This window comes from Numenius arquata, chromosome 18 (genome assembly GCF_964106895.1).
Source record: "Numenius arquata chromosome 18, bNumArq3.hap1.1, whole genome shotgun sequence".
Taxonomy (NCBI): Eukaryota; Metazoa; Chordata; class Aves; order Charadriiformes; family Scolopacidae; genus Numenius; species Numenius arquata.
Genome location: NC_133593.1, coordinates 9,280,503 through 9,294,718, shown reverse-complemented (window position 1 = coordinate 9,294,718; position 14,216 = coordinate 9,280,503). Strand labels below are relative to the sequence as shown.

At 39.3% G+C, this 14,216-nt stretch overlaps 1 protein-coding gene across 1 annotated transcript; it reads left to right on the top strand.

Moving 5' to 3' along the window:
* Window positions 1-13,659, top strand: SKA2 (spindle and kinetochore associated complex subunit 2). The gene is given in 8 exon segments (XM_074160711.1): window positions 1-30; window positions 32-133; window positions 7,433-7,522; window positions 8,320-8,496; window positions 9,813-9,896; window positions 11,280-11,319; window positions 11,936-12,068; window positions 12,859-13,659. Coding segments are annotated over 8 exon segments (783 nt in total). The 3' UTR covers window positions 12,986-13,659.
* The last annotated feature ends 557 nt before the right edge of the window (window positions 13,660-14,216 follow it).

Here is a 14,216-nt window from a genome sequence, read left to right as displayed (position 1 = left end):
ATGGGAGCCGCCGACTCTCCCAGCCTGGAGAGAGCGGGGGGGGGGGGTGGGTATCTCCCCGCCGCCGCCGCCGCCGCCTGAGGAATGTCAACTATTCAACATGGAGACGGCGGTTACCAAGCTCGAGACCCTGGTGAGTCCGGGCGGCGGCCGGACTGAGAGGGGGCGGCCGGGCCGGGGACGGGAGCGCTTGGACGGACACTGAGGGAGGGGAAAAGCCGGGGGGGGGGAGGCGCGGGCGCGGCTGGAGGTGGGGGGGGGGGGGGCGGCGGGGGGCGGCGGAGGAGAGCGAGCTCTCCTCCGCCGCCCCCCGCCGCCCCCCCCCCCCCCACCTCCAGCCGCGCCCGCGCCTCATTCCGTCCCTGGACAGGGCGACCGCCGTGTGGGTCAGGCGAGTTCGGCCGGGCCGGTCCATTCCGCTGTCGTCCCCCCACCCCCCCCGGAGAGGCGGGGCTTGATGGTGCCGCTCCATTTTCTCTCAGGGTGGAGCTCTTCACCTGGGCTGGACCATTTTTCCCTTGCGGGGGGGGTGGGGTGGGTGTGAGAGGAGGGGGAGGAGAAGGAGGTGGCGGCGGCGGCGGCCTAGCCGGCCTGTTTCACTCGAGGTGTGGGGAAATGGCTTCCTGCCGGGATGGATGGATGGATGGATAGATGGATGGCTTCCCGCTTCTCCTCGGGTACAGCTTCTTCTCTCGCCCCGGGAAGGGGAGGCGGGGAGCCTCCCTCCGCCCCCCCCCCCCCCCCCTCGCCTGGCCGCGGGTGGGCGCTGCCGGACCGGGCCGCTCGCCCTGAGGTGAGGGGCGTGTGGGGGCCGCTCGCCCGCCGCCCCCTCAGCGAGAGCCCGGCGGCTCTTCCAGCCCTTCCTCCTTGAGGGGGGCTTCGACGACAGACTGTTCTGAGGAGAAGGTTGGCTTTTCACGAAGCCCTTCACGTTCCTGTAGTTCTCCACAGCGTTTAACTTGGTTGCAGCACTCTTTGGGTCGGCCCCTGAAGGCGAGGCTGAGCTACTTTAGGTAATAACCGCCTTTCTGCCGCTCATGGAAAAGCAAAAAAGGAAAAAAAAAAAAAAACCAACCATAAAACTAGAGTTATGCTGTGCTTTCATGTCTTGAGAGGCACTGGGCAACCGTCTCGTTAAACAGCCAAGTTCCCTGTGGCATCCTTCAAATCCTGGTCTTAATTTTTGCTTTTATATAATGTAATCTTGTTTGCACTTTTTTTTTTAGTTAAAATGCTTTGGGAATATTTTACGTATCCAAATGCTTAATAGGTACTATAATCTCTATTCCGAATTCCTTACATAAATTAAAGTGACATAGTTCTCCAAAATATGACACCCCTTTGGTTTTTGTGTGGAAACTTCCAGAAGTTTTTGTAATTTTAATTGTCGTAGCAGCAGTGTTAGGTAACTTAATCGATAAACCACTAGTGTCCTCATGGAGAAAAAAGTACATTATTCAGTACAGAGACAAATAATAACAATAGATTTGTCTGTTTTTTTTTTTTCTCCTCTGGCAATCTTCGTTTCAAGTTCTAATTAAGAAATGAGTAAAAATGAGTTTAATAGTCTCCTAGTTCTTATCTGTACACAGTGACATCACCAAAGTGGAATATTCAAGAGAAATTAGGAGGAACACTGGGAAGAATGTGGTGGGGATATTGTATATCCACATTATCCCCTCAACTAATGAGTCCTAGACTTTAATACACAAAATTGGTGTGCTGCTTAATGCCCCACGTTGAAACTTGTTTAGTTTAGTTTTTACTTACTTACTGCTCCTTCGGTCACTTTTCTCCAGCACCAGCATAATGCATCCCTTAAAGCACTGGGAACCGTGGGCCAGTAAGTGTTTGTTGTCTGAAAAGAAACAACTGGCTGAAAGTTGTCTAAATGTGAGCTTGTTCTGCTGATGTGCCTTTGGCACCTCATTGAGCGACCTGCACGTCATTGCAATAGTAAGACACTCCTGTGTGAATGTTTTAAGCTGCAGTACTATTTCGGTTAAGAAATAAAATGTAAGAATTTGAATAAATGCCAAAATGCCTGCATTAGGTGAAAGATGAGAGAATTCCAACTATCCTACCTAATTCGCCGTTTTACTGCACTTCAAGGTGGTGTGTTTGGTTTGGTTTGTTACTTTTCTTTGAAGAAACCATGCTTTTGAGGAGGTGGGGTTATTGTTTAGCTATTGAACTGCAGTTGTACCGAATACTGAGAATGGGAGTAATACACAGTATTTGAATTCCGTGACATACGCTACATTCTTGTCAGAGCTCTGAAGTTGTTCTAATTTCAAATTCAAAACCTCAGCCTTGCCCACAGCGCGAGCTTGATCTCTCCATATCTTTTGTTAGTATTCTTTTTGTTGTTGTTGTAAAGCCTAGTTTGGAAATAATAATTTAGAAATCTGTTTAGAAAAACCCAGGTTAGATGTTGATATTTATTTATTTAATGTTGCGCTTTATTTCTGTATTTTATTGAAAGTCTTACTTTTAAAGTTTGCTGATTATTCATGCTCATTTTAGGACATGTAAATAATCAGAGAGGTATTTTGCCCCCCTCAAAGTTGAACAGGGGCTTTTATAAATGGTAGTGGGAGAAGACAGTAATGGGACACAGTTGTGATCTACTTTATGAGTAGACCAAAATGATCATTGCACAGATAATTTCAAGGTGGAGAGCTCGCTCGGATCAATTATCGGCCGAGATGGTGCGTAATGACTTCCAAAGGTTTTGAGATTATAGTTTGGGCTTTCCTCATTCTAATTACCCCAAATCATTTGGGTAATCCATTTGAAAACTGAATTGATTTTGTTTTCACCCTGCTAGTCTTACGTTTTTCTGTTTGATTCTGCTGTTAATGTCTTCTATCAGAAGATGGAAGATGGTCTGCCTGGCTGCTGCTTTCCGGTAAAACTGCTGGGTGGCACAAGGCAGCTGCATCTTCATCTGTTTCTTTTTATTTTCTTTTTCCCTTTTTTTTTTTTTTAAGAAAAGGGTGATTTCTTAAATATACATCAAACAATTTCACTTATTAATTTCCTATATCCAAACCTCGTTCAAAAGTGCTATATTTGTTCTTACTTGTCATTGTTTATGTCAATCGAAATATGTACATTGGCAACTATGTCTCACGTATGGCAGCTTTGTGTCTCTGCCTTTTCTTTCTGCCCATTGTTTCTTCTTCCTGGATTTCCTGTGAAGTCAGCTCTCTCAACAGAAGTGTGATAAAATAGCACTTCTTATTTCCCTAGAGGTTTTGACATGCATTTCATGGAAACCTTCATTTTAGTCTCATGGAACCAGGGATAAACTAATTTGTAGGAGCTTGAAAAGAACAATGTGTATGAAAATACCAGGTAATCGATGGTTATTTGAGACTATTGCTCAAAGTACAATAACAAGAAGAGCTGAATGAACCATAAAATCTACAATATGAGATTTATTATGCAAAAGGTTGTAAAGCTGGCTTGTTAACATTCAAATAAGAATACTGGGTGCTGTACTTTAGGACTTGGGCACCTGAGACTGTGCCGCACAGGCGTTGATTGGAGTCAGCTGGGACTGGAGATCTTTCCAGCAGCCTCATCAGATGCAGAATCAGGCCTCTAATGAAAATACAGCACGTGGTAGCGGCTGGTGATAAACGTGCCCTTCTGTACAGCAACTATTTCATTAACCTGCAGCGCTCAGGGCTTCACGTACTCCCCTAGTGCCTTCCAGTACACACTTCAGCAGTCTGCAATGAGAGAAACTTTGTGGACATCCATTAGTAAAATTTGATAACAAATGGGTAAACTGTCCGATGAGCAGAGAGTGCTTCATTCAGAGCAAGGCAGCTAATTTCTGTCACTTTATTTTGCTATAGTGGACTTACTTTTTTTTTTCTTCGAGTGGTGTCTGTCCAGTGCCCTTTTTATGTTGTACTACTAGTGATCATGCACAAAAAGCAGTGCAATGTTAAAAGGGCATTGGCCAGCAATACTATCTACGGTACTCATTATTATTATTCTTATTATAGTCATAAGTCAAAAGTCACTGTTTGAGACCAGACAGTGATTTGCAAAACAACTCTCAAATGGGATTGTTACTAATTTATTTTTTTGCACGCATCATCCTCTAGTTATTGGCCAAGAAGAAATGTTAACTGGTCTTTTAATGACAAATACCATCAACTGTGTATGTGTTGCCTTAGGAATAAGTGCCCTACGAAGAGGAAAGAACAGTGTATAGCGTTCTTATTTCCTACAGTGTGTTCCAGAGAAATGTTCCAGGTGTGGAATTGACTCAGGTTGCTGCTCTGTGTGCATTAGCAATCATCCGTCTCTCTCCACTCCATTCCCCTGTTTCTTTGCATTTTTGTTAAGAATCTTAGCACCTTCAAACAGTGAGAGTTCTCAAACTTTTTATATGAAGTTACTGTTTTGTTTAAAAGAAACACCTTTATTGAGATTTATTAAATACACCCCCACTTTGACGGTGCTCTAACATCCAAGTGGTTACCCCAGTGCTAATGTTGGGAAATGAGTGTGTGTTTAAGTGCAATTTAAAGTGATTCAACACCTGCAAATAAGAAGAACAAACTCTGGTGTCCAGAAAATGTTCCCTGTAATGCAGTTTAAGAACATGTCTCATAGCAGATTAGAGTCTTTGCTTGCTATGAGGTAAATCTAAAAAATGAATGCATTTGGAAATGTAGTTTTCAGATAAAAGAGCACCAAATTGTTTGAAATAAAATTTCTGACAGATCTGTTGAGAATTCATTTGGTGTTTTTCCCCTTCCCCCCCATCTTGGTCAGTGGAATGACAGGCATTATGAATAATAATAATGTCTTGAAAAATATGAGTTCTTGTGTGTCTGTATTGGGACTTGGTGAACATTAACCTTATCCAATTCTCCATGATCCACAGAAACCACTATCTGACATGATCCGTTTTTTTCCAATATGTATTTTGAGTGTATTGATGGCTTGTACAGAATTCTTGCTGCTAACGAATGCTCTGACTTTATTGCACTACTGTACTTTACAGCTAGCAGTGCAATAGTATTGTCAAAGCATCTGAAAGCAGAGCGCGCAGCGATGGCTTGAGTCTGGCCTCAAAATTTCTTAACACTTTCTTCTAAGCCTGTGAGTAAACTACAAATTCACGTTTCACAAACTGCATTTTCTGTGTGATTGTTGTACGAGACTCATCATGCCAATGGTTGTAACCGATAACCTTAAGGTGAGATTTTTGCAGGGTTATGTTTCTTGAAATACAGCAAGAAATAAATATTTATAAAACAAAGGAAAATGGATCACAATAGAGGAATATATGGCAGTGCTTGTAACATGCTTTGAAATTGCTGATAATAAATTTTGCTTCTTTTACAGTTTGGGTACTTTCAGGAGAAAGCAGTGATACTGAACTGTGTTAATATTTTCATGAAGCACAACTCTTAGAATTATAGCCACAGCTTTCAGCTTCACATTCAATTTTTAATATCTTGAATCACAGTAGTAGCATGGTATTAGTGGCTTTCTGTCATCCTGTAAATCTCAACTTATCAATATTGAATATTTTCAGGAACAGAGCTTCATGGATAATTTTGAAAGACACCCATATTCTTTGTCTTCATTCCCAATAACTAATAATCAGATGGAGGAGTTGAAAAAAAGCAAAAAATTATCTTTTTGGAGTGCCTGCCCCTAGAAATGAAAACCTAAAAATTTTTGCTGGTGGAGGACAACAGAAGTAATTGAGCAGTTAGGGAAAATCCCTCATGAACTTTTTAAAAATACGTAGTGCAATAAAAGGTATTTTATTCTTTCATTTTATCATGACTGGTTTCTGGGGTAGATGTGGGAAGGAGTTTTGTTGGTCAGATGGTAAGTTGTGGGAATAATAGGTGAAAGCTTTCCCTTTTGATTTATAGATGATTTATAGGACTTTATTAGATTTATTCTCCTTTTTTTTTAAGCTATTATTTGAAAATTTGCTGAAGGTGTTTATGAAAGACTATATTTTCACTACTTCGGAAAGGGGATTTTGCTTGTAGAATATCTTGGATCAAACGCTATTCCTTTAGGCTACCTGATGCTCCAGTCCCTCAAAGGTATTAATGGCAGTTCCTGAAGGTGGATCTCAAGGCTGATGTTTAAAACATAAATATCCTTTTGGTATCCAGGCCTGGCTACAGGCTACATCCAAAGACTATTGAACTGTAGCTACCATTATAGCACTGCTAGTTAGTGCTTCTGGATACAGCTAAAGAATATAGCCTTATTTTATCCTTTAAAAAGTTGTAATGGTTACTTCAGGGTTAGCATCAATATAAATAGTGAAAACTAAGTACGTTACAAACATTTTTAACTTGCTTTCATCGTTGTTTCTTTTGTGACTGTGAAGTCCCCAAATTAGTACGTTAAGAAATTTACGAGGTTTTTGTGAGCTGGGAAAACCGCCTTTCTTTATAGCAGAAGTCCTTAATAGAAATTAAAATTGCAGACTAAAATTAATTAAGTAATAATGCTATCAGCAGACTGTTTTACAAGGCAATTAGATAATTCTCTGGTGGCTTATTTATCCCAAGGAAAGAAATGTGATGTCATCAATTTTATTACCTATTTGTCAGTCTCATTTATTGGGGAATAATAAAATGTATTATGGGTATTATGACCATCTGAGAGAATACATTCCTAATATAATTAATAATAAAATCTCTGTTAATATGCTTGGATCTTGAACACTTATTCATAATCTCTGCTGTGTAAATAACTGAGCATTGCAGTTTTGCTAGTAGAACTTTTAATGTTTCAAAAGAAAAGCAGCTAGCCAAGAAAAAACTCTAAAAATTGATGGAAAATATGTTAATATCTCAGGAGAAAAAAACCCCAAACGTCTCCTGCATCAAGTGGAGATCAGTTTAAAAGGATGCATGTTCTTTTCTATCGATATAACTTACCTCTTTGGTGTACTTCTTAAAAACTTCATCTTGAGAGGTTTGGCGTTGCAAGGGAGATGGAAGGTAATATAGAAAGAGGAAGAGATGGAAATGTTTTCATGCATTTTGGGGAGCTGCATGAAAAAGGTACTAATGGCAAGATGCAAAGAGAACAATTGGGTAATTTTGGTTAGACAAATGGAAAGGATAAAATTAATAGGGGGTGTGTGTACACACACATTTGATTTTTACACATTGGAGGAAATGGTCAAGTCTGAAAATTTGTAGCTTTATATTTTATAGGCTAGAAGCGTGTCAGCGTAATTGGCAAACGTTAGCTAATGGAATAGATTGGAGGAACAGAAACTTAACTCCGTTCTAAAGGCTCATGTACTATAAAAGTATCTGGTTTCTGCTTTCCTGAAATACAGGAAAGGCGAATTGTTGGGGTTTTGTCTGCAATTTTTATTTTTTTAATATTCTGTGTCTGATCTTAAATATTTTAGTTCCAGAAGGCAGAATCTGATCTGGATTATATTCAACACAGACTGGAGTTTGAAATAATGAAAAGTCTTCCTGATAATCCAGCGGCAGAGGTAGTATTTTCAGATTAAATTAATAGATTTTATTGTGTTTTGCATTAAGTTGGTAATAAATGGGTCATTTTCTTTAATCCTAACATATATGTGGCGGTTCTTTTATCTACTTGTTACTTTTTTAATATTATTATTATAAAGTATTTTCTTGCATCATATATCGAGATAACTGACCTAAAATGAATTCAATGCAAACACAGAAGCAACAAAACCCCCTTGATTTTTTGGTATAGTGAAATTCTCCCATATTCTCTTTGAGAAATGGGTAGTAATGTTAACACCTAAATGGAAGAGACAGATTCCAATCTGAGCTAAAACACACCCTTGTTCTGAGATCAAAGATAAACTTGCTAATAAGCAATGACTAAATTCAGATTTGGGGGAGAGATGAGAGGAAGAGGAAAACAGTAAATGGCAGCATGTAAAGGATTTTATAAATGAGTCCTTGTCTCCATATATATTGTGACATATAGTGGAAAAATAATCTTTTAACTCAGAAGTCCCTAGTTTATTTCAACTCAGAAAAACTATTAAAATCCAGCAACACAATAAATTCATCCTCCTGTATTTGTTGTGGAACTGCAGAGTTGTGCTGTTTTATTAACACTATCTATCATTTTTGCTTATGAAAAATTAAATGTATAGATGAAACAGATGCTCACAGCTACACTTTTCATTGTAAAGGGTTGTTTCATGTTATATTTTAGTGGCTCTAATGCCAACACTTGTAATTGGTATGTGGCCACATTAATTTTCTCTTCTTAAATAGTTTAAATGTACTTTTAATTTCTACATAGGAAAATCCAGTTGCTCTCTTGGAAGAACTCTCAGTGGTGAAATCTCGTTATAAAATGTTGTGTGCCCAGCTGGAAAAAGTTTCTATAGAGCAGCAAGAATCCATGAAGGGCATCCGCGCTGCTCTAGAGAACACAATGAAGATGGTTCAGGCATTGCAGCAACATGCCGATCTTGAGGTAGTATTTTCATTTCAATCACTCGGGTCTCACTCCTGTAAATGAGCATGGATTTGTGTAACCTTTACTTAGATGTGAGTAGTTCCACTGGAAACTGTTACACGTGCAAACTCTTAGAAGATAAGAAGACCGTTTACCTGAAGAAATGTTTGCAAGATTGGAGCTCTTTTTGTAGATCACAAGCCTGATTCATCACTCAACAGTTAAGCGAGTGGTGGTCAGTTTTGAAGTAGTACCGTAATAGTGTGACACTTTTGAATAGTTTCGTAGAAATTGATGCCTTTGCGCACAGTACATGTTCTGTACCGACATTTTTAAAAAGTAGCTACCTTAAAGAAATTAGAAAGTGAAACCAAGTTTTGTAAGGCAAAAAAGCTTTTAAATGGCAAATGTATTTTCACTGTCTAACGTAAGGTAAAACCAATACGTTTTAACGCATGTGGTGGAATTGCTCTTTGTATGAAGAAGTAAGTTTTTCGCAATATGATAATGCCTATCTATTAAAAAAAAACAACACAGCAACAACACTTTTTCCTAAGTGGTCTTCAGACCACTGCTTCGTTATAGTTTTGAAGAGGTTGTTAAAATATTAATTTTGTCCCTTTACAAATAAGGTGATTTAGATCAAAAAAGTTAATTAATAGTCTAGTGGCAAAGACAGAACTGGTGTGACTGAAACATATTCCCAGATCTCAGCTCTCGCTTTAATGTTCTAATGACAGTGCCCTGAGATCGTGTTTAATCTGTCAACAGCTCTAGACAAGTGACTGGTAAGTCTTTCTAGATAAAATGTACTGTATAAGGATTTAAAAGACAGTAGTTATATGTCACAGAAAGGAAAAAATATTTTCTCTCCCTGTGTTCCAAGGATATGCTGCCAAGAATAATTTCATACTTGGATTTTGTTAAAGTGAAAGACTCTTGTCTCTTGAGTTATATTTAGACCTTTTAGATAAAGATTTTCTTGTACTTTCTATATTTCCTAAACCAAAGATGGATTAAACTGCTATGGAGAAATGTAAGTCTTTAAGTGAAATACTTCTTTTAATTGAATAATTTATCTTCTTTTCTTGAATCATTTACAGTATTGATGTTAAAGGAATATTATGGTTGGATTTTTCAGAAATACTTAGCTTGTAAATTTGTTTTCATTTGAAGGAAAGTTGGAGTGTACTATTAGTTTCCATGAGAAAAGGGCTACACAAATATTACACAAATACACAAATATTAAGTTCTTCTGTAAATATAATCACCCTTGGAAATGTATCAGAGATCTCTATGTTTAGGGTTTTTTGTTTGTTTTTTATTTTTTGTAGCGCTTACCTCTGTCAGAAGAACAGACTGCAGCACAGCAGTTAACCTGCCAAACTGTTAAAGAAATGGAATCGCTAGTGGAAGAGGTAATTAGGCCACAGAGTGTCACTATTCCAGAAACCAATAATCCTGAGTATAGCTCAGCTGAACTCAGAATGGCTGTTTTTGTGACTTAATACCTCTCAAATGAATGTAATTTTTAGAAATGGGACTAAGGTTTCTAACAAACCTCTTCATTTTTAATGTACACTGATTATGATTTGTTCCAATTAAATTGTCCACAAAACAAAAAAAATTGCTTTGATGGAAGACTTCCCTTATTTTTTAATTGGGATATGTTTATGTTTCTTTTCAGAGATGCAGTTGGTTGCTCTTGTCAGTTCTGTTGTTCTGTTAACGCATTTGGGTGGGAGTGAAGAATGCGATTGATTCAAACCAATTTATTTCAAAATGGAGAGAATTTTCATTTCCTATAAAATATTAAATACATTTTGGAATATGAGTAACAATAAGTATATTCTAACTGTAATGCAGTAGAACATAGATCTAAACTAATACTTGTTAAAAAGTCAGATGTTCTCCCATAGCTATTCAAAGCACAATCTTCTAATATACTTATCTGCAAAGATTTGGTCTGGGTCTCATACTAAAAGCAAACTATTAAAGAAGGTTAATAGAGAGTAATTATCTTACTGACTTATATTTTTCTACATGTCTTCTCACTGCCCACTACTCTTCTGTCAAAGGCTGCCTCGCTTTCTGTCCCTTTATCACCACGGTTGGTTTGCACGAAAGCCATCCAGTGTCTTGCAGCTTCATTCACTCTTTGATTGGAAATATCTTGCCCTACCTTGATCAACGCTCTCAAATTCTGTCTTTCCATTATTTAATTCTAAAGCGCTTAAGATACAGCTGCCATAAAACAGGCCCACTGCAAAATGTAGCTGTATCCTACAGCTACCGAGGCCAGTTTAGTTGGTTCAGTCCCTGTGTTGTCACCGAGTGTGTTTGAAGATGTTCTCTGAAAGGCAGAAAGAATGGAAAGATGTCCCAAAGGCCCTGGGATTTTTTGTCAGTGCGGTATTTCTGGCCGAGGAGAGCGAGATAGAGCTACCTTCAGCTTGTCAGAACTGTCAGCCTCTGAAGGCTGCTTGAGAGCAGGAAAGCCATCTTTTTTCCCTTGCTGCACGTGCAGTGCTTTCAGCTGGATCCATACCGGAATGCAGAGGAGAAAGCTGAACAGGCTCATCTGGCTTGTATATAAATCTTTCTGTATTCTTTTTAAACTTGTTTTTATTTGAAACCAGGGTTTGTTTAACGCCTAAGATTTTGCTGTTGACTTCTGTGGCTGCAAGTTCCTTGGTTATCCAATGGTAAAATGTAATTACTCATGCAGAAATGAAATGGTAAAAAATAATTTCTAAACAAAACTCCAAATTATTCTGACATTATCTCGTGTTTATTTTTAGCCATTTTGTTCAGGATCTACAGGCCCTGGCTCTACTGAAGGTAAGTGCTGAAAGAATAATCTTCCTGCTGGTTTCTTTTCATTTTTTTTTTCCTCTTGACTGATCACGCACACACCCCAGCCCCAGTAAGTGAGCTTTGTGTGTAGTACCACTCTCTCAATGTTGAGTTCCATCTCTAACACTGAACTCTAATAGTTCTGTGCTATTTAAACATACCAAGTTACCACCTAGAATTCAGGGAGTAATGAATTAAACTGTTTAATTTCTGAAGAGGGAGATACTGTAAATAACTTCAGTTGACAAATAAGGGCTGTATTACCCCGAACACAATAGGGCCAAATCTCACAGCAGGTAGGAGTAGGCTGAGACCTGGGTATGGTGGCTGAGCTCTGTCATTTAAAATACCTAGAGCCTACGATGTGCAGTAAATTCACTATTATCACTCTCAGGTACTAGTAACTACTGATTTTATGTGAAGTGAAGAATTTAGACTACAATGTAAGAAACTGACACCTTAGTTACAATCTTCGTTCCTTTTACTGGAAAAAAATTTCCTGTAGGTCCATTTAGGGGGTTTCTTTAAAAGTAATGAAAGTACTTTCTATCTTTGGCCTAATTTCTGAAGAAACAAATATCTTCTATTTCTACTTTTTTAGAAGTGCAATTCAAACCGTTGACGGAGGAAACACTTATGACTGTGCCGCGGAGTATCAGAAGTACTGTTAAACTAGCAGACTTGAACAATTTGTACAGGGAGTTATTTAACCACTTCATTGTAAATAAGAACAGGTAAGACTTAAAGCCGTTCATCAGTAAGAATTTTATAAGTTGTAAAGAAATTCAGCCTTTTCAAATTAAACAAAAACAGCCGGTTAACCATTCGCTGCTATATTATAACTTCATAATTTGATTTGAAGTAAACCCTTTACCCTTCTTTGTTAGGTACATACCCCAAAGTGTTAGGCCATCATACAAAACCCCCTAAATTTGTATGATTTAATAATTGATTAAATTATTATTTAATCAATTGCTTGTATCGTATTGTATCAATAAATCATATTGCTTGTATGATTTGATAATTTTCAAAACGGAATGTTGGGTTCTTCAGAAAAGATTTTTTCACTTTGGTTTCACTGTACAGATGTCCAAAACTGGGTCTATTCTGGAAAGTTTTTCTGACCCACTCGTACCACCAAACTCGTTTAGCTTTTGGAATTGGCATCCGGAGTGGAAGAGCAAAAGCCCTGATGCTGAACCACGGCCCCTGAACCAGTCCCTCCGCCTCCCCGAGCCCTGGCCCCTCTCTGGGTGTGTGCGGCGCACTTACTGCAGACTGACATTAAAAACGAGGAAGTTTTTACCTCGGGAATTGTGTCTCTCTAACCCTAAGGCTGGATTAGCAAATGACTGGTCTCAGTTTGAAGTAGCACAGAAAACTTGATGACAATCTGAATAAGTATGAGAATTACAGAGCACTGGCAAAAATCACTCATTGAACAGCAAGCGCTTTTCAGCCTTTTTCCGCCAGCCCTGAAGTTTGATTCCCTGTTTTGCTCAATAGTTTGCTTTTGTCTTACAGAGCAGCACTGAGCGTTTCGCAGATGAACAAGATGAATATGAAAGCCACGGACTCAAGAATACAAATCTTGAAAGAACTTGCTATTGTGGAACTTGACAAACAAGGAAATGTTAAATTAGTTGTGTAAATGTAAGCTCAGTCCGTTCTCATTTGACACACGAGCATCTTGGTCATAGCTCCTGGATCGCTAACGAGCAAGTATTTCTCTGGTGTCCAGGAGTTGGGAAGCTGTTAATGTTTCTGTATACAATTCTATTGATAAAATTGGAGAGTTAAAAACCATTGAGGTTGGTATTTTATCTTGGATATTCATCGGACTGTAGTCGGTGTGTTTTTGAAGAGTATTGTTAACCATGTGACACTTCCATATTCTTGTTCACATTCCTGAGTGGGTTTTTAAGACAAATAACCCAAACCACTTAATTGTACTTACATTCCTGAATAAACGATGAAAGCTAAGGAGCTGGGGCTGTAGATTTATTACGCTTTTGTTTATGTGACTCCTGAGCCCTGCCCTAACCCCTGAAACTGGTCCCTGACCCTTTGCATTTTCCTTTGATGTGAACTGTTGTGGTTTTTTCACAGTCCAGCAAAACTGCAGACTCAGGGAATAGCTGAGGCTGGAAGAGATCTCTGGAGATTGTCCAGTCTGGGTCCCCCGCTCAGAGCGGGGCCGACTACAGCAGGTTGTCCAGGGCCATGTCTCGAAAAACTCCAAGGATAAAGACTTCACAACCTCTGTTGAGGTGTTTGGCCACCCTCACAGTAAAAATAAAAAAAGGCATTTTTCTTTCCTCGGTTTTAATGTTTTTATGTTTATTTCACCCTCATTCGAGAAAGTAAGGTACCTGAAGTTTATTAAGTTCCTATGTTTTCTTGGGAAAAATGATGGCTGTCATTGATGACTGAGAGGAATTTCAATTAGTGCCCTTAGGAGGAGAAAGGCTGATTTCTGCAGTTACCAAGGCTGGTGTGTTTAGAGTCTGTTGGGAAGAGGAACCGGGTGTGCGTCGAAGAAGAAATGGGAGTGAAGGACAGGGATAACTAGATTTTATGACATCTGCCGCTGAGAATGCCCCAACCTACAAGGTTGCTCTCACCTCGAGTTGCTATGGCCTCAAGTTGTGCCGGGAGAGGTTTAGGATGGGTATTATGAAAAATTTCTCCACAGAAAGTGTTATCAAGCACTGGAAGAGGCTGCCCAGGGAAGCGGTGGAATCACCATCCCTGGAGGCGTTTAAAAGACAGATAGATGTGGTGCTGAGGGACATGGTTTAAGGACATGTTTTTGGCAGCATGATGTTGATGGCTGGACTCGATGATCTTAAAGGTCCCTTCCAACCCAGACGATTCCATGA